At 44.5% G+C, this 21,055-nt stretch overlaps 1 protein-coding gene across 1 annotated transcript in view; it reads right to left on the bottom strand.

The window, feature by feature from the left end:
* FRMPD2 (FERM and PDZ domain containing 2) overlaps positions 1-21,055 on the bottom strand; it is a 74,633-nt gene that overhangs the window by 36,540 nt on the left and 17,038 nt on the right. Inside the window, exons 5-14 of the mRNA XM_004681045.1 lie at positions 20,390-20,581; positions 18,754-18,889; positions 17,697-17,784; positions 16,273-16,414; positions 15,254-15,325; positions 13,479-13,653; positions 10,477-10,624; positions 9,756-9,894; positions 4,987-5,142; positions 3-188 (exon numbers count right to left, since the gene is read on the bottom strand). Coding sequence (XP_004681102.1) covers positions 3-188; positions 4,987-5,142; positions 9,756-9,894; positions 10,477-10,624; positions 13,479-13,653; positions 15,254-15,325; positions 16,273-16,414; positions 17,697-17,784; positions 18,754-18,889; positions 20,390-20,581 — 1,434 coding nt within the window. The remainder of the gene's footprint in view (positions 1-2; positions 189-4,986; positions 5,143-9,755; positions 9,895-10,476; positions 10,625-13,478; positions 13,654-15,253; positions 15,326-16,272; positions 16,415-17,696; positions 17,785-18,753; positions 18,890-20,389; positions 20,582-21,055) is intronic.

Genomic DNA, 21,055 nt, shown 5'->3' with positions numbered 1-21,055 from the left:
ACATAAGCTGAAATCTTCCCAATTTCTCTCCACTGAAACCGTAAAGTTGCAATTCTGCTGTCATTTTTCGTTTCATATACTATGATACCCTTGGCGCAGATCCCCAAGGCTATCTCCCATTCTGGCCTGGTCTTCTCTGGGAGAACTCGGTGAACCAGCACACCATATTCTGGGAGCTGCTGTGTGACCTGGATCAACAAAAAGGCCAGTTTAGAAGAGACAGGTACTTTGAAATAATGGGTTTCAAACCCTTCCATGAAAAATGGCTTAACATATGCTTGAGAAAAAAATAATTTGGGAACAATGAATTAAACAGATCTCCACACATAATTTTTTTCTATTTCTTATATGATAGCCTTTTTTTTTAAAGATTTATTTGTGCATACAGAACTGGGGTACAGGCCAGAGGTTCAGGGGCGGTGAGAGGCTTCACCACAGACAGAGTGGGGAACAGAACAGGCAGATTGACGAAGTACACTGCTGAGGGAAGCAGCGGGTGGGTCAGGAGAGGTCTGCCACACCATGTGGTCACCTCCGGGGCAGGCGGGAATCGAACTCATGCGGAAGCGGCTTTAGATTCTCAGTACTGTGCTTTAACCCGCTGCACCACCAGGGAGGACCCCGATAGCAATTTTTTTTTAAAGGGATATTTTCTTTATGGAATAGCTAAAGCACCCAAACAGTTATTATGAAAATGGTACAATAAAGTAATAACATTCTGAGCAAGGTCTTAGAATTTAGAATTTTCTGGGTCATCTCAAGATAAAAGGTTTCTATTCTCAACTGTTTCTATCAAAGTCTACTGAGGTATCCTGTAATAACCTGTTTAACTTCTTCACTTTACAGGTGGAAAAAGTAAAGTCACAGCACAGAGATCAAGTCTCCAGAGGAGGCATGAATATGATCTCAGTTGCTAGCTTCTCTTACCAGGTAACAGGGCTTTGGTGGGGTCCCCAGTGCCTGAACTCTATTCTCATTTGACTATACTAGAAAACCGTATTTTGTCAGGACCTGAAGGTCAATCAGAGCTGGGAACTGCATCAGATCAACTAAATTCTTATGAGATTAAATGGATTATAAACATGATACAAATATTTTTATGTTGGAATGGTAGTTGCATCTCTGCCATCTATCTTCATGAGCTTCATCTGGAAGACTCTAGTCTTCCTCATAAGGTTAATGTACCAGGAGTCACAGCAGGGACACGTTGCTCCAAGAATCTGAAAACTTCTCAAAAGAGTATCATGTCCTGTCCAATCTGTCTCACCCCAATTAGGGTTCAAGAGCAGGGACAAATTGTGACTCTGCAAGTGCTTTTTCAGGCTCTGAGCCCCCTCTGTCTTACTGATAAATAATCTCTGCAGATAGGTAATGCTACTTGCAGAGTCTACCATGTGCTTTTGATTAAGTTTCTGAGCCTTGAACCTCCCTCTGGGGAGACCTGTCATCAGCAGCAGGAGCAGCAGCAGTAACAGACAAACAATATTTCTTGAACACTAGTGTTGCAATATCAATGGCCAGACTAGACAAGTGCTTAAAGTATGATAAAGTAGGGCCACCTCCCCAAAAATCAGGTAAACTTTTTTCTAAGAATTTAATGTGACATTTTTAAAAATAAAAATTTTAAGCATTAAAGTGGTCTTCATTAGAATACAGATGTAGTTGTTAGACTTGATTATACTTTCAATTATTTCACTTTCTTTCTATTGGATAAGAGGGATATGGCATAGATGTACCCCAATCTACAAGATTCCCAACATGGTAAACCACTATTCTGAACACACACTTGCATGATTTCATTTCATCTTCACACAATCGGAAGAGATGGGTATACAGCTCTCTCTTTCCAAATAAGGAAATAGAAGCATAGAAGGGTTAAGTACTCTGTCAAAGTTCCCACTGGATAGCCAGAAATGGAAATATGTGTCTGTTTGCTTCTGTTTCTTTACTAAAATTGAAAACATTTTAAATCTATATTTAATATCAAGGGTATCTTCAATTTGCAAATAAAATATCATCTGTGTCTCTGTGCTCTGCAAGGGAATTCCCATTGCCCCGCCCTAATCCATTCACTTTGTCTATTTTGCGATTGTTGATTTCCCTTTGTCTATTTTGCGATTGTTGATTTCCCTTTGTCTATTTTGCGATTGTTGATTTCCCCCTCAGAGGCTGGCTCCCCAAGTAATTAGGGTCTTCTCTCCATTTCCCTTCTCCCTACAGTAGGCAGCTAGGCCAGAGCTGAACACAGCTCTCCTCAGCATGTAGTGCTCCCGCCGTGCTGAAAATTGTTGGGACTAATAAATCATTTTCAGATATTCAAAGGATTCACACCAATTCATGTACTTTCACCCTATAATTTCACTCCTGAAAATCTGTCCTAAGAAAATATACTGAATAATCAAAATAAATTCTACTCATAGCAATGAGTGATCTCAACTTGCAGGGTTGGACTGGGGGAGACAAGCTTCCAGCGATAAATGATTTTGTAAAAGTTATACCCCCTTAAAAGGAATGATCAGGCAGTCTTCACAAAACATACTTACAAAGCATTTGGAATTACCTAGAGGATGCATCTGTCAAATATCTAAATTGGGAGAAATATAGGATAAACCAGTATGATTTCAACACAAAATATATAATAACCTCTAGTTATTGGGAAAAGTATTCCATGATTGAGGAAATTCGAACACACTGAGTTAATCTTAAATGAGTTGTTCTGGGATTGAAATGCTAATGTAGTTGTGAATCTTCCAAACAGTGTATGCCATTCAGTGTTACCCAAACTGGACTTCTGCCAAGTCTCCTCCTAGTGAGAGATTATGAACCAGTAGAATTAGTCATCAATGAACTGGAAGCCAACAGGCGCCGTCAGATATGGAGAAAAACTGGGATGAGCTATAATTAAATAACTCAGTGGCTATGGAGTAACTGGCTCTGGGTAGAAGCTGAGGATCAGGACTCTCTTGATACATATAACCTAGTAGAGGAGGCCAGAAATATATAGAAATGATCACCATGCACAGTGCCATAGGATCAACAGGATTAAAAGGTTCATAACCTTCAACCTAGTAATTCTGCTTATGGGATTCTGTTCCCAAGGAATTAAGCAGAAATGCAGCTAAAGATTTATGTCAAAACAACAACACTAGCCTCAGTGTTGTTTAAAATAGCCCCATATTTGAAACAATTTATATGCCAAACAACAGGGTATTGTGAAAAAAATTAGGGTACACCATGTGCTGATTTAAAATAAAATTTCAAAGCTATAGTGATGTGGGATTTTTAAAAACTTCACACAAAACTGCACATATAAATTCAATTTTAAATGCACATACAGGCACAGAACAAAGCCAGAAGGAAGCATATACTACAAAATAATTGCGCTGTCTCCAGGGGACAGAATCAGAAGCAAATGTTTACTTTTACAAAAAGGGGGCGTGGGATGAAGAAAGAAAGTCGCCTAACAAACACTTGTCTGGAGGAGGGTCACAATATGCTCTGGAGAATCACAAAGTCCTCTCTGTGTCTAGTATCTGCACCCTTGGCTTACACTGCATTAAGTCCATGAGCCACCCAAGGGGACCTCCAAACCCAGCATTCCCTGAAGTTGATGAGATGGCGTGCAAATGAAATCAAACCTATTCAGTATTTTTCATGAAAGACTTTCAATACATTTTTCTAAACTTTTTCTTATGAGATGGTGGCTTCCTTTACATTTTTATCATTCAACCAATGGAGGGAGGGACACAGCAAGCCCCATCCACAAACCAGGAGAGATGAGCAGGCACTACCCACACCACAGACATGAGTGTGTGGCCTCTCTGCTGTTTCTGAGGGTCTGCAGGCCCTCTCTATCAGCTGTTTGTTGAAAGATTGAGTCCCCACTTGTCCTTTGTCAGTGCTGTATCCTCTCGACAGAAAAACACTTGAGAGGGCTGGAGTATATTTCTGCTAGAGTTTCTCCATTGAAATGCTTGCTGTTTACACCCATGCTATATTGACAGCTTGGTTAAGTGACCAACAAGAATAAAAGGCCAGATCTTGCTTGGAAAGTTCTACTCTGAAACAGCCATCTCTATCAAAGGCAGGAAAACATTGGCAGAATATGTCTACCTATCTAGGGGCACATTTGTATACAACAACATATAAATCCAGCATATAAATGTATAAATGGAGCTTCTTTTTGAAACTGCTCCATAACTATAAAGGTCCAGCCAGGTGTCCTGGGGAAGTTGGGAACCTTCCCCCCATAACTCCCCAGCTTCATCCTCATGAGCAGATTGCCCATTCCCTTCCATCTTGACATAGAGCTACTGGTGTTATGCAGCATAATGCTGATGATGCCTCTGGGTACATGTTGCCTTCTCCATGAGACAGGACTTTCAAGAGGCAGGGGAGATGTCTTTTTCTGTCTCGATTCTTGGTCCACAGTAGGTGTAAGCTGTGGAGGGAACAAAGCCTATTCACTGAAGGTTCTGTGTGAGCCCAAAACCTGGCGCACTGAAGTGTTACCGCTGTTGCTCCAGGGCTGAAGAGAGAGTGGACTAGAGCTCACCTTCATACATGGACCACTTCATCTGTGTTGTGCTGTAGCAGCCTGAAAAGCAGCTGACCTGGGGTCTTCCAAAACCTTAGTTTTTAGCTCATAACCCCATTTTATATTTCAGTTGTTCTACATATCATCTATGAGAAACATGTTCTCCTCATTCACAGAAAAGTGACTGTGAGCTGTAAGGCTGAAGAACGACCCTGACATGACCATTCCAACCCACTACGTCCTATCCATCATTTGGGATCATCTCCAATGCCACCTGTTTCCAGAAGCATCTACTTGCCCCACTGAGTGATAGAACTTCCTTCTTCCCAGAGCCTCAGTGCCTTGATTATACTACACCATAGGTCTAATCATATCTGGAGAACATTCTGGAGGAGGTTGCTGACTAGGTTCCCTTGAACACCAACACCCCAAGGGTACAGAAGCCTCACCCTCAAGAACTCCAGCTCAGCATCTTCTCCCCAGAGCATAGGACTGAGTCGGTGCATCTCCGAGATCTTGACTTGTACCCGAAGGGCTGTCATTCTCTCAATCAGACTTGCTGGGATGTAATCTTCAACTCGAAAATAGGCTCTGTTCTCTACTGGCTGGAAACAAGGCACAAAGAACGCGTATCACCAGGATGCCTCTCATGGGGCTCTAAGTAGAACAGATGCCTGCGTGCAGTTGAGTCTCCAGTTGGGGCCCCCAGCAAAGAGGATCCTTAGAAATGCCCACTGGGATATCTTTTTCTAGTATATCAGAAGTTAGGCCAAACTATATGACAGTATTAGAAAAGAGAGAAGAAAGGAGCCCCTTCTGCATGCCAGTGGTCCTCAGAAATACAGATGCTCTTGGTCCTCACTGTAACTGTATGAGAATGATGTTACTATCACCACCACCAAGAGGAAGAAAATGAATAAGCTGGAAAGTCATTCAACAGGGTCAGGGCATGCAACCTGTAACAGATACAAGATTTGGTCACAAGATCCTCACAAAGCCCATGACGCCATGCTACATCTCCAAAGACACAGTAAAACCCGGGCTCTATAACTTTGTTTCTTTTTATTCACTGAGCATGTTAGTCCAACGCATTCCTAGTGTGTCCAATGCATTCCTAGTGTGTCATGCCTCCTTAAAGGGCATTCCAGAAAATCAAAAAACTATAAAGACAGCACAAGTGAAGAAGCTTCCAGGGGTCAGGGTAGAAAGGTAGAAACTGGTACAGCACAGAGAACTCTCAGGGCAGTGAAACTCCTCAGCATGACACCATAACAGTGGATACATGGCATTATAAATTTTTCCAAACTCATAAAATGTACATCAGAGTGAACCTACTGTAAAATATGACTTTGAGGGTTATGATACATTAATGTAGATTCATGAATTATACCAAATATTTCACTAGTAAGATGTTGATGGTGGGGGACACTAACCATGGAGGTGGGGCACCTCCAGGTAGATAGGGAATCTCTGGACATGCCACTTAATTTTTTTTAAAGATTTATTTGTTTATTCATACAGAACTGGGGTACAGGCCAGAGATGCGGAGGGTGAGAAGATTCACCAAGGACAGAGTGGTGAGCAGAACAGGCAGATCGACGAAGTACACTGCTGAAGGGAGCAGCGGGCGGGTCAGGAGAAGTCTGCAGTGCCATGTGGATCACCTCCAGGGCAGGCGGGGATCGAACTCATGCGGAAGTGGCTTAAGCTTCTTAGTGTAGTGCTTAACCCGCTGCGCCACCAGGGAGGGCCCGCCACTTAATTTTAATAGGAACCCAAAGCAGCTCTAAAATAATTAACATCTATTAACCATATAACTACTAGTTAGTACCTTTGACTGAGTATCCTATTGCTAGAAATATGTCTGAGAGAAGACAACATGGGACTAATGGAACTAAAAAAATCTACAGTACAAACATGTATTTCTGTGTCATTTATATAAAAAAAAATCAGAAATAACTGAGATGATATGAGTAGCATTTCCACTTACATGACACCTCTAGGTGATGCCCAGCACTGAGAAAATGAGCAAGTGAGGGAAGGTCACTTCCTGCTAAGGCACAATGTGTAGCTATCCCAAATGACCATTAGACGGCCCTGGGAGAAGGACACCACTGGATGAGAAAGCAGGATGCAAACCAAATGTGGCAGCGTTTACAACTGTATTAAATCCCCTGTATGTGATCAAAGGCTGAAAGAGAAAACACCCAGAGGAAAGTTGTTTGGCTGCAATGATGTAATTAAAGAGATTTATTTTTATGCCAAATTGTCTTTGTCTCCTTTTTTAAAATGCAAATGCGATCATGTCACTTCCCTGCTTAGAATTCTTCAGTAGCTCCCAATCTTTCACTACAGTGGTTTCTAAATTATTTTTATCCAACACCAGAACCATTTATCACACAACATATAAGTCCCCAAGGAGGGTACATCAGTCCTCCTGTTCTCCTGGGTGGATCTCACTGGGGGCCATCCTGTTCACAGGGATTTAGCAAGGGTTGCAGTGAAATACTTGCAGCACCAGCCCATAGTGGATCAACACCACCTGCTCTTCCCACCCACTTAACAACACAAGCTCCAGGAGGGCCTCTGCTCTCCAGGCCTCCCCTCACACCCAACCAGTGCCCAGCACTAACAAGGCAAGGCTTGACTGCAATCACTAGCTCACCAAATCTTACCGAGGGACAATTCCTCTGAGCTAAAGGTGGAAGTAACACTGGCTTTGTGGGATTGAAGGAAGGATTAGCTGACACCAAGCCAGAGCAGACCTTCCATAAATTCCTAGTGAATTGATGCAAATGTGAATGGGTTTGTGTAACCAGTTGGATTTATTTATAAAGTAAGCAAATGGTCATCTTTTGAGAGCCACATGGGGGCAGCAGAGAGAATCTTGGAATTGTTCTGGTCCCCAGAACAGGGGAGAGGTTGGTAAGTAGAGACTCAGGAGAGGTAAAGGATGAGATCAAGTTGGAGCAGGAGCTGGGCAAAGTCAGTCAGAAGCGTGACAGTTGTGGGGGTCACCAAGATAGGGGTGCCTAGAGACACCTGGTATGGACCCTGAAGCTTTGGGCAAGTGATGTGATAGAAGAGATCTCTGCCCAAGTCAGGGTTCTTATTCAAGCTCTCCAGCTGCCTTCAGTGGGCCTGGCCCAGTTTCCAACACTAAATGCTAGAGGTAGGGTCTCAGATTTAACATCCTGTGTCTGAATCTACAGTCTGATGATGAGTCTTTGTGGTTTTAGAATAAAACACTCCTAATTCTGAGAGAGAGAGAAGAGAAACTTGGAAACAGCATGTAGGTGTCACACATGCATGACCGTCTTCCCTCCTTACAGCCACTTTGAAATAGTGAAATACTACTGTTTTCATTTTAAAGATGAAAAGCTGAGGCTCAGAGGGATAATGCGTCCACAATCATGTAAGGGCCAACTAAAAGACCATGTCTGGGCTCATTTCATCGAACTCGGAAACTCAGGACCACCCCTCTGTCCCATGAAGGCTGCTCCTAAGGATGGACTAGCATTGTCTGATCTTCTACATTGTTCAAGTCACACATAGGATGGGACCAGAGATGACAGCAAGGTTGTAGACTATTTTCCTGGGCACCCTTTACTTACTACACCCTCCAAATGTCTGGACACTTCTTTTCCCAAGACCTCCCAGTGTAGCAGCACAAGAGCAAGAGGAGCTGGCCTATGCATGGCAAAGACCCTGGTGCTGGCGGCTATGGAGACAGGAAGGTGCTCTAGTAGAAACAGTAACAGGGCTGGAGGCTGGTCAAAGGAGCAGGGAGGAGGTACAAAAAAGACCAGTTCTGGAAGAATGGCTCACCCAGACTGCCTCTTTTTGACTAAGCTACTGTTTTAAAAGATCCAGTCTCTAAATACAGTCACATTCCAACGTTACAGACCTTAGAGCTTTAACGTATGATTTTGGAAAGAACACAATTTAGCCCAAAACATAAGGCCATCGTGGGTCTGAGATTGGACATGCAGATGCTATTGGGAAGGCATTCAAAGACCCAAGCACATGGGGGTTAAACTTTTCTCTTTTTTCCTTTGAACAGTGCATTCCTCCTTTGCCCATGTTCTCTTTAGAACATTTCTATCTTCCACAAGGTGAGTAATTTGCAGAGCCAGCCAGCTTCTGTGACATGACAGTAATGAGGGCCTTCAAGATAAAGCCCTGTATGATAGCTGGGAGGTCACCTGGGAATAAAACAGTGAGAACTTCACCTCCCTTGCTCTTCCCTTTCTGCTTCTGCTGATACAGCCAGAGAAAGACTCAAATTTGGATACCATCTCTAGAAAATGCTAGAACGTACATTTGAATTGAAATTAGGAGAGGGCTTCGAACTACATTACAATGTAATATTGCTGGGCCACACTGCTCAATGTCAGTTGAGGTTTGTTGCCAAGCCTGTTTCCTCTCACCTTTAACATGAATTTTGGTTTTGTGAACCTAAGAGCAAAGCTGCCCTGCTTTCTGCCATAGCTCACCCGATGCTCCCTCTTCCTTCTGGTGTCTCCATTTTGAATCCTAATTAAGTAAATAAATACATTAGCAAGAGCCCTTCCCACTCTGATGCATTAGTCGGTAGCCTCTACTAACTTTATGAGCACTACAGGAACCATCATAGGCAAAAGAATTAAAGAAACCTACATGTAGTTCTGCTGCAAATGCAAGGGGCTTGGCCACCAAAATCAGAGCTGTCATGTCAGAGATAGTGTGTCCAGCAGAATTAGCATTGGCCTTAGATTCAAATACATCTAGGTTCCAATTAAGCTTCAGGACATTTTATAGATGGGTATGTCTCAATCACTTTTCTAGCAAATATGAATTATAGTATCTACCCAGCTATGTTACTGTGAGAGTTACATAATTTAACACTTTGGAGAATGGTATCTTCATAAAGGTTGACTACGACTGATGATGATGATAATGATGACTCAATAAATTAATTATTATTTTTAGGAGGGGGCTTAGACCTACATTACAATGTATAAATTTGATGTACCTATATTTGTATGTTCCAGAACCCAGCAAAGAACACTCAACGAATGCCTGTTGGATGGATGGACGGATGGATGGAATTTAGTCCAATCTCAGTGGTAGAAGCTAGCAATGCTTCTCAAAGGCACTGTCTCCACTTATTAAGACACCTATCCCATAACCGCTTCTCGAGCAATCCCACCCAAGGGCTCCAGATTTCCACCTCTACCTCCTCAGGGTAAGTGCCAAACTCAGCCTGCAAGGCGAGGACCCCCAGCCGCAGCAATGTCTCGTCATTGCAGTAGAGCATGTTTGCCAGGATGTCTCTACGAAGCTGCAGGTAAAATTGATGTCTTGTCTGGCTCTGTCTAGGGGGAGCAAGAAGAAAAAGGGTTTTTGGGTTATGCAGAAAGGTAAACACTAAAAGCAGACATTTCCCCCTCAATTCTGGATGCAGGGAAAAGAAAACAGAACATAAGCCAACAGAACCCAGAGAGCGATGTCAGTAAGACAAGCCTGGGCCCCCTCATCCGCACCACGTCTCCTGCCTCTAGTTGAGGGCTGTTCTAGGCCAGGGAGAGTCCAGTGGGAAAGCTGGTATTCAGTTAGATGGTGTTTCCAGTAAGCGCAGGAGTAAAGTGGCAGTGACCAAGCTCCAAGCCAAGCCCTCTGCCTGCATTCTTATCACTGGGCTGTTGGGGTCAAGGGAACTTTGGTCTTGACTAGTGAGTAGCTGAAATAAAAGGGCAAGTTCTAATTTTCACCAGGGCTTGTCCCCAAACATTGCTTTCTCCCCTTTTCTGTCTCATTAAATACCAATCAACAGGATATGGATCACTATAACTTGCGATTTATATATAATTTAGTTTACAAACACAAGCACAAGTTATCAGCTCTAATCTCAGTCTGATAAACCTCAGGGAACTCAGGAACAAGCTTGCCTCACTTACTGGAGCAGCTCACAGTGACTGACAAAGAACTTGATCCTCAGAAAGAGTGTGAAGGTATCCAAGGAGGCCTTCGGGGGCTGCTCACTCCAGCCTTGGGGGGATACTTTGCCCAATCTGGTTTCATGGTCCAAGAAAAAGAACTCTTTGCCTAAAATGGAAGTAGAAAGTATTTAGTGAGAAAAGCAGTTGGGAAGACACTAGCTCTTGGGCTCAGAGCCCTGAGTCAGGCCCAGAGGGGTACAAAGGAGACTTGTGCAAAAGCTAGCCCAACTATGGATCCCTGGCACCACAGGCATGTGCTGAATCTGTGAGGTCAAAAGCAGGAGACAAAGAGGAGAGGGTCAAGGAATAGAGTTCCAGCACCAAAAGGAGAAAATGTAATTATTATCCTACACAGGATACCACTTAGTATCAGCCATCCAGCTACCATCTTGTAAGACAAGATGTAAAAGTGGAGTATTTGTTCCATTCTTTCTAGGGACTGGCCCTCTGTATCAATTGGAACATCCTCAACCTCCCTAATTATGAGTGTGCTAGCCTCCCCATTCATGGGCTGAATATCTGTCTTCCCTCAAATTTACTTGTTGAAGCTCAAATTAATTTCCCCTGTGATGGTGTTTCACATCTTCGGGAAGTAATCAGGTTTGTCTTGGGGCCCCTCTGAGGCAAGTACTATAATAAGAAGAGGAACTGCTCTCTTTCTCTCTCTCCACTGTGTGAGGACAGCATGAAAGTGGCTCTCTATAAGCCAAGAAGATGCTCACCAAGAGCTTGGCTGTGCTAAAGCCCTGATCTTAGCCTTCCCAGCCTCTGGAATTTTAAGAAATAAATGTCGTTTAAGTCACGCAGTGTGCAGAATTTTGTAATAGCATCTTGAACAACAAAGTAAAATGAGGCTTAAGTGGGGGGTCACCTTTGCATTTTGACTTGAATCTTGCCAGCTTGAAAATTCCACCAGCCCAAACTCAGGATTTTATAACTAATAAAAGAAGTTTGTCTGTTAGAACCTCTGTGAGGGAACTTAAGTGAAACCCAGCCACTAAAGGAAGAGAGCATCCTCGTGCTCTCTTCAAGGCAAAGCTTGACCTTCTGTATCCTGCTTGGGCACTCCTAGTCACTCCTTCTGGAATCCCTGCAGGGCCAGTCCACAGCCTTCACCATCCTCCAACCTCTCAGTCCACGGGGTCCCTGTAGCAGGTTGCCTGGACAGGAGTCATGCTGAGATTTGGAAGGCAGAGCTTACAAGCAGGTAACCAGTCTTTTCAGCTGCACATGGATGCTGGAAAAGGGAAGGAGGTATCCAGAGGCAGGCAACAGTGCCCAGATTCCTGCCCCTGCATACTTAACCCCACTGCTGAATCTGACATCTATCCATTTGACTCATCCTTTCCTTAGGGTGACTTCTCCCCTACAGGTGGGCAATTAGCTCCCCAATGCAGCTTGGCTGGAAAGCCCTGTCAAGTGGGTTTATATCCAAACTCAGATTGGCCACTTTTGAATGGGAGATCCAGGAGAACCCAGCTAAATAGTTCTAGAATGTTTAAATGGGAGGGATCTAGGACAGGTGCCTGGTTGAGAGGAGGCTGTAGGGGGAGAAGCCTTAAGTTGCAGTCACAGAATAAGTACATTGGTTTCATTAGACTGCAAGTTACACATCAATAAAAGTACAATGTCTCCTAAAAATTCACACTTTACAAAAGACTGAGCAAACATTAATTGATCACCTCAAAGCATATTAACGATTGACTTTTTATTCCAGACAGGGATCTCTTGGAAGTCTGCTCAGAGTTATGAAGAAAAGGCCCTCTCACCACCTGTGGCACACTGGATGACCCCACTGCCATGAGCTCCTCCCACTGGGGTTGGGGGAAGAGGGGAAAACCAAGATGATGGCACGCAAGCCGACTCGGTCTCCTGCCATTATTCCTCACAGTTATTAAAGGGCCTCAACTACAGCAAAGGATACTTTCAATAAATAGCCATTGAGACTCTCAAAGGAAAGGCAGATGAGATGGTGTAGGAACTCCTTCAAGATAATTCAGAACAGATTCTTGGGTTCCTGGGTGCTGTGTGTTTTCCCATTAGTCCTACATGATTAGATAGATTTTTCTTTTTTATGGTGGTCAAATATACTTCAAAGAAAACTGACCATCTTAACAAAGGCTAAGTGTACAGTCCAGAGTGTTAAATATGTTCACATGGTTATATAGCCTTTACCACCATCCAGCTCCAGAACTCTTTTTACCTTGCAAAACAGTATCTCTGTAACTCACTGAACATCAATTCCCATTCCACCTTTACCCAGTTCCCAACAGTTTTCTGTCTCTTTGATTTTCTCTATTATTATGTACCTTACATAAGGGAAATCATAGAGTCTTTGTCTTTTTGTAACTGGTTTATTTCACTTAGCACAACGTCCTCAAGGTTCATTCATGTTGTACCATGTGTCAGAATTTTCTTCCTTGTTAAAGGTGAATAATACTCCATTCTGTATATAGACCACATTTGGTTTACTGACTGTATCACACCCACATTTTAGCTACTGTAGGTAATGCTCTGTGAACACAGATATGCAGCTATCTCTTTGAGACCCTGCTTTTAACCATTTGGGTGTAAATGCAAAAGCAGAATTGCTGGATCATACAGTAAATCTAACTTTAGTTTTTGAAGAACTGCCCTAATATGTTCAAGAGCGTTGGTACCATTTTATACTCCCTAGATGGAAATGCTTCAATATTTGCTTATGTAACTCCAGTGCAGTGAGATTGATCAACCTGACCTGTCAGTCACGGTAACTACAACAGCTTACATGCACTATTCCATTACAGCCTTCTGCACTTGACATTTAACAGATGAGGATTTGCAGATTTACCATACAATGTCCAAGAGTACAAGGCGAGGTGTCACAGACTCAAGTTGTAGAAGGAATAACATTCAGCTACCTAGATACCTATGTTACCTGAGGCACCAGGCCAGCTGTGGGTAGCCCAGGAGACACTTGCCTTTCATGGAAGCCAGTCCAAAGTAGGCGGGCTCCTCAAGGTTGGTGACAGACATGATGGCATTGAAGACAGCTCCCACTGTCGTTGTGACATCACATTTCACCTCCAGACACTGCCCACTCAGCAGCACCACACAGAGGTCCCTGAGAGCCAAATAGGATTTCCCACTTTTGGTCTGAAAACAATAACAATATCGATTATGACAGTAACTATGAGGCCTGATTCTTCACCGTGGGCTAAGTACTGTGCTAAGCACATTATGTGAGAGCAGTCTCATTTAGTGACCGACAACCTTCAAAGCTGAGAGCATTCTTCAATGATTCCTACTGATGATAAATGAGGCAGAGGGTCAGTGAGGCTTTTGCCTGCAGTTGCCATTACTGAGAGGCAGGACAGGATGCAAATCAGCTTGAGACTGGAAGGCTGAGGCAGGCTGCTCCAACAAATGTTCCTCCCTGCAGAGATCTGAGCAGCTTCCCAACAGGGCTTCCCAGGGACCCCACCAATGGACCACACACTCCTGGGGATATGGGACAACCTGATACCGTTCCTCAGGTCCTTGCTGAGTACAGCAGAGAGAATATGGGCAGTGCAAATCCCATGAAGAGAGAAGGCTGGGGTTTTGGGATTACTTGGGATGAAGAAACTGATCGGCAGAGACATGCCCACAGATGAATAGCGGTGTATTTTCTGTCTCTTCACCCTACTCAGATTAATTCTAGATTCATCCACCACAACAATGTCTGCCTAAGACCTTGTACATATGCCCACAACCTAGAATGCTCTTTTCTACCTGGAAGAGGAAGTTCCCTATTCAAGTTCCTCCCTGGTGCCCCTGACCTTTCCCTCTACCCTACTTTCCTAAGCTGCCACCTCTGCCCCGGTGGCTTCTGGCTCATAGTCTACCATGACTTCCCTCTAATCGGAATAGCTCAGGGCCTGTTCTGGTGAGACATACCCCATCCCACAGACATCTCAGAGCAGACCATGGCAGTGGCTGTTCCCTCTCTGAGCCTACAGTACCCCAGCTCCTTCTGTGCACTGTACTTTTCCTTACAGAGGCCACACCCTAACTGGGCTGGGGCTTAGAGCCAAGAGAAGATGATTTTTTTTTTCCTTCCCTTTAAAGTGGGCAAATGCATAAGCGCTAAAATGTAATCTCATGTGAAGATGACTGTTCTGTTCCCTTTACAGGTCAGGAACCTGGAACAATGTCTGGTGCCTGCTCTATACTTACAGTATTTCCTGACTAAATGAAGAGATGGCTGAGCTGGATCTGAGATGAAGTACACGTAGGTTTATCCAGGGGTCACAGAGGACCTCTTAAAAAGGAAGACAGGGTTAAAGCAACACATGATGAAGCTCTCTGAAGCTACTGCAGCAGGAGTTTGATCCCAGGTCAGGGAGCTGACCCACATGGCGCGGCAGACCTCTTCTGATCTGCCTGCTGCTCCCCTCAGTAGTGTACTTGTCAATTTGCCTGTTCTGCTCCCCACTCTGACTCTAGTGAATCCTCTCACCCACCACACCTCTGGCCTGTACCCCAGTTCCATAAGCATAAGTAAATCTTTTTTTAAAAAAAGGAAGACACAGTGCCACAGGGTTGAAATAGGAGTATGACTTGGTGGAAGATGCTGGCAGGAATCCAGATGAAAGAATAAGCATCCCAAGGCCTTCCCAGCTGGAGAACCCAGGAAAAGTTGTCAGCCTCCAGGCCTGCCCACTGGATAGGCCCTTGACACCCTCCATCCTTTCCTAGTCTACCCAGCAGTTACCACAATTGATCCAGGCAGATGCAGAGTCACTGGGGCCTCTCCCGCCAGTAGGATGAACTCAGGTCTGGAGAACTGGGAAAACACGCAGAGTTGCTAACAGCAAAGAGGTCATTTCCATGGAGCTTCCCTTTAAAGTTCTTCTGGACTGGGCTTCCTCTGTGGATTGATTAGCCCCACCACCCCTCCACCAGCACTCTGTTTCTCAGAGCTTGCAGGGAACAGCTATTCAGTGAAATGCAGATACTGGCTGCAGCCCCCCACTAGGCTGAGATATGGAGCAAAAGTCTCACAGGTGGTACAGTGGTTTTAGTGAGGATCTGGCTCTTAATTTGAGTGGTTTGGGTAGCTACTTCACTGTAAGTTTCATTGTATCATTTATGTAATCTTTTATGGTTATCAAAGTATGAACATATATATAATATACAAAAAGATATTTTGAAAACAAAAAACCCTTTAGGTTCAGACTGAATGCAACCCGTTTTTAGGTCTGAATGTTGAATCAAAGGCAGATATGGACAGCTGTTCTCCACTGAATGATATGTGTTTGTATTTGTGACCAGAGATATATTTTAATGCCTGCAATTATTCAAAATCTCATAGGGTGTATAATCTCAACCCATTTTGCAAGACATTGCCCTTCCCATATTTTAGTACCTATATTGTGTCAGTTCAAAAGGCTCCTCCCATGTACATTCAACCTCTGTCAGCTCTGTTAGCACCCACTTTGGTTTCATCACCCACACCAATAGCTGTTAGCTTCCTGAGGGTGAGACCTCACATCTTCAACCATCTTCAAGTCTACCTACACACAGTGTCTAATATATTAAGGTCACACAATAAACAGCCTTGGCCTTGAATTGCACATTTTGGGTTGACTTTAGTCCAGTTCGATAAAGCTCAGCCCAGGGAGCCATCCATCCCTCCCTGAAGAGGATACCCATTTCATTTGCTGTGTCAGCCACCCACTACTCCCTGTTTAAACCTTTTCGGGGAAATTCTTTGAGGTCTCTTTTGCTCACCTTTCCCTTTCTTTTCAGAAAGTTCCTTTGAGATCGAGTTGCAGACAGAGAGTTTTCTGCTGTCACAGAGAGAGCAGATCCAGATTCAGAGCTGAACCGCTGGCCTTCCTGAAGGTCCTGGGGAGTTTCAACTGGAAGAGCACTGGTCAGTGGTCAGAGGAGGGGAGGAGCAGTTAACAGGAGAAATGGCTTCCAACGAGAGAAAGCCCACCAGCACAGATGCTCAGCCGAGGAGGTCTATGCACCACAGGGATTATCATATTCACTTTCAAGTAAGATCACTATGACTACACAGCCAAAGGGGTCAACAGGGTTTGAAGTGCCCAGTCAGTCTCTTCCTTACCCCATGACCCTCTCTGTGTGCTGTGCTCAGGACAGGCGGGTCCCATGATCCTGGGTCCTGAACATCCTGGAGTAGGCAATAGAGTCACAGAGGGCTCTGACTTTCTCCCTCTGAATTTTTATATTTTTAAAAATGTGTTGCTATCAAATATAGATTGTTCATGGAATCAGAAAGAAACAATGAAACTATTCTCACTGGGAAAACAGTTTTTAATGGCAGGAAAAATCATTGTGAGGTAAACCCTACAATACCTAGTCAAAGCCCCCACTGTGTATTTGACATCACAGCCCTTAGATAAACTATGTAGGGACAACACATTGTCACCGCCCTCCACAAATCAATAGGTAAATAAATACCTCGGCTTCAAAATGTCCAGCATTCCAAGATCAGGATGATTTAAGCCCATGTGAATTTGAGGCAAATTTAAGCCATCATGTCCTTTTCAGTGTAACTTTGCCCCAACCCCATTAGGAAGAGGAATATATTACCCACCCCTTGAATCTGAACTGGACTTGAAACTTGATTTGGCCAAGGAATGAAGTAGAAGTGGTAGAGGACAAGTGTAGAAGGTTCTTGCACCCCACCCCCTCTCTCCCTCCTTCCTCTCTCTCAACTCTGTCACTATGATAACAGCAATGCCAGGCTAGCTTGCTATTGGACAAGAGTCATGTCCCCAGGTAATATCCCTGGACCCTGTCCAAGAAGCAATGCTCCCTCACTGAGCTGCGGCAGTTCACTGATGCACAGGGCATCCAGCAGAGTCTAGAAGAACCTCCCAGCCTAGCACAGCCTAAATTCCCAATTCTGATTCAAGAGCTAAATAAAATCAGGGATCTTGCCACTGTGCTTTATGGCTGTTTGTTATGCTATAGGAAATCATGACAACATGCAAGTGTGTTTTTCATCCATAACTGAGTCTGACAATACAGTGCCACCCAGCCTCTCATCACCTTAGCGTCCCATCTACCTAAGTGGGACTTCTCCTCCCAGAGGAAGAGGATTTTAGTAAGAAGCAGGATACAGCAGCTCCCATACCTATGTCCCTACACAAAGTTCATAGCCCTGCACCCTTGCTGCTTACCTGCTAAGAGAGAGGCTGCAGGGACCGTGTGCTAAAGTCTTGGGGCATGGCTCTGAGGAGCTCGGAGTCTCTGTGCTTTTCTCTGAAATTAGCCAAACACCATGGTAAGGGCATATGCAGAGACTAAGAGCATGATTTTCTTGAATTGGACAGCCTAGCATGATCTGTATCATGACTTCCTAGCTGGGTGACCTTGGCAACATTTCTTAAGCTCTCTGAGTCTGTTTCCTCATGTGGAAAATAACAGGTACAGATGGTTCAGGGAGGCATGACGGGCAAATGTAAATCCAAAGGGCAAAGAGTTCTTAGCTTTAGGGACTATAGATAAAAAACACCAATTAAAAATAAAAACTGAGATGTAGTAGAAAAGTCTAGAAGAGCACAAAATTTGAAGATTATTCCACAAGTCATTACTTTTAACACATCTAAAACAACAACAAAAGCACCTATTACTAATTGCTGCTCCTTTTACTCCACCTAAAAACTAGTTAAAGGAAAAGTTTTCTTCTATGTTACTTATTTTCATTTGTCCTCTCTACTGGGACAGTTAGAATTCTATAAAAAGGGGGTTTCTGGCCCTCCCTGGTGGTGCATTGGGCTAAAACACAACACTGAGAGGCTAAAGCCACTTCAACATGAGTTCAGTCCCCGCCCTGGAGGTGACCACATGGCGCGGCAGGCCTCTCCTGACCACCCGCTGCTCCCCTCAGCAGTGTACTTCATTGATCTGCCTGTTCTGCTCCCCATCTGCCTCTGGTGAATCCTCTCACTGTCCCTGCTCCTTTGGCCCGTACCCCAGTTCTGTATGCATAAATAAATCTTTTGGGAAAAAAAATGGGGGTTTCGGTTTGCCATAAATAAATGTCAAATTTTATCTCCAAACAAAGCCTTCCTTAACATAGATGAATCCTAAGCCAAGCCTATTCAAGGGTCCCCTGGAAGAGTGGCACTTGTGTGAGGGCTTTCTCCGCCACAGCAGCATCTGGCCACATGCACAGGGGGCAGTAGACAGGGTACCATTGGCCCCTGAAGAGGATGCTCAGGGTGCTGTACCCACCTCTCCGGGGATGCAGACCTGCCAGGGCCTCCCGTACTGCTGGGCTCTCACAGCTTTCCTGATGCAGCCTGTCCCTGAGCAGGTGACTTCTGTCCTGATGCACAGAGGCATGTGCTTCCATGACACTCCTCTCCACCTGAAGGTCAAGCACATCCAAAGAAGGGGGAACATCAGTTTTAGTCAGTGTGGAAGTGTCTGCCCTACAGTGAAAGCCTCATGATGCCTTCTCTAACAACCAGAATACACTTTGTACCCAGCACCCACACACACCCTAAAGGTATTCAACCCCTTGTATCCTATTGGAGAACCCTAGACAAGTGCAGCAGCCTCCCAGCTGGACTCCAGGTCCTCCTGCTGACTCCTCTATTTGATCTGATATAAGTATAGCAGTTCCTGCCTTCTTTTTTGGCCCATTTGCTTGTAGGATTGTTTTCCATCCTTTTATTTTCAGTCTGTTTTTATCTTTTATAGTTAGATGTGTTTCTTGCAGACAGCAGAATGATGGCTTCTGTTTTTTAATCCATCCTGCAACTCTGTGTCTTTTGACTGATGAGTTTAAGCCATTTACATTTAGAGATAATATTGATATATTGGCACCTACATTTGCCATTTTGGTCCTTCTGTATTATTATTCTTTGTTTTGAGCTGTTCTTGTTCATTCTTCTGTTGGATTTGGTTTGAGGACTTCTTGTAGTAGTTTTTGGAGTGGGGGTTTAGTCTTGACGAAATTGTGGAGTTTCTGTTTGTCTGGGAATGTCCTTATTCTTTCTTCGTAGAGGAAGGAGAGCTTCGCAGGGTAGAGTATTCTTGGTTGGCATTTAATGCTATGGAGTTTGTTGAGAATGTCCCTCCACTCTCTTCTTGCCCGTAGTGTTTCTTCAGAGAAGTCTGATGTCATCCGGATTGGTTTCCCTTTGTAGGTTATTTGTTTCTTCCCTCTTGCTGCTGACTCCTCTAAACCACACACCTCCTTTCAGAGACTGGCTGCCTCATTTGCCTAACCCTGGTCCCAGCCCTGCCCTGCATCAAGGGGCTGGAGGGGCTAATCATGATATAACCCCTGATATGGACCAGGCTGAGACTGCCTCCAGCTGAGACCACCTCCTCCTTGGCTTGTCCCCATCCAGTCCTCCTCCCCCCAGTTCTCCCTGCCTGGGAGTGCACCCCTAATAAGTGATATCTAAGAATCTGTCTCTGATTTTGTTCCAGGGAATCAGACCTAAGCAAATGCATGAGCCATGCCTCATGCTAGGTGCAAGGAGCAACAGTGTGACAAACACAGCAGCAAGACGCTCTGTGGGTGCAAAATAACTGAGGGAAGGGAGAGCAGGGACCACGTAAGTCCAGCAGGGAAGTGTCTTAATAGAGGCTCAGGTGGACTGAATCCTGGATCCAGTCAGAGATCCCTAGGGTTTTGGCCACAGTAAGAGTCTGGGTTTGCACCAAGATTTTTGCCAGGACTACTGAATAGAAAAGTGATGATGGGAATGAATGTTCTAGATGTAACCTGTCTAACACAGTGATCACCATCTACTTGAAATGTAGGTATAATTTAATTTAATTAAGTAAATTTCACTAATTAAATATCAACAGTCAAGCCTGGCTCTCAAATTAAATAGTGGAGAGCTATACTGACCTTAGTGATGGTGTATAGAACCAGGCGGGCCAGCCGGCTGACATGGAGACTGGCAGAGGCTGGATCTACTGCCACTTCTTCCTGATGAACCCGGCAAGCTTCTAGAATTGACAGCAGTGGCAGCCGCCTGCGAGGCTGGTCTTCACACATGGTCAGCAGGACAGAGTGCAAGGGCTCTCGGAGCTGCACAGGCTGGTCAGCAGAGAGGCTGGGTGTGAAACCTGACAAGCCACCGCCGCCCAGCCCAGCACCTCCACCACTGTGCTGGGAACTAGCGGCAAGTGCCCTTATGAGTGCCAGACAGATGCCTGCTCCTCCTGCGGGCGCAAGGAGGGACACAAGATCTGTCACTGTGGCCACAGGATGCAAAGCAGAGGTCTGGGCACTGGCTGAGTGTGATTTGCTGTTTTCTGATCTAGAACGCCCTTCCGGGCATGGAGAAACGAAATATGTACTTGGAGTACTTAGGAACAATGGGTGCTTGACAGAATGGATTTCTACTCACCCAGCACCCAGCCTATCATTTTCACAAATTATTTAGCTGGGTCTCTTTGGGTTTTGCCCCTGGCCCATGCCTTTTCCACGTGGGATGACAGTGGTCAGCACACTACTCAATCCTGGCTTGAAGTGTAGATTCTATGCCCATGCCAAGCAAAAGAAAGAAAA

The sequence above is a fragment of the Condylura cristata genome, unplaced genomic scaffold, assembly GCF_000260355.1.
Source record: "Condylura cristata isolate star-nosed mole 26May11 unplaced genomic scaffold, ConCri1.0 scaffold00011, whole genome shotgun sequence".
In the NCBI taxonomy this organism is placed as follows: domain Eukaryota; kingdom Metazoa; phylum Chordata; class Mammalia; order Eulipotyphla; family Talpidae; genus Condylura; species Condylura cristata.
This window is presented reverse-complemented; position numbering and strand designations above follow the sequence as displayed.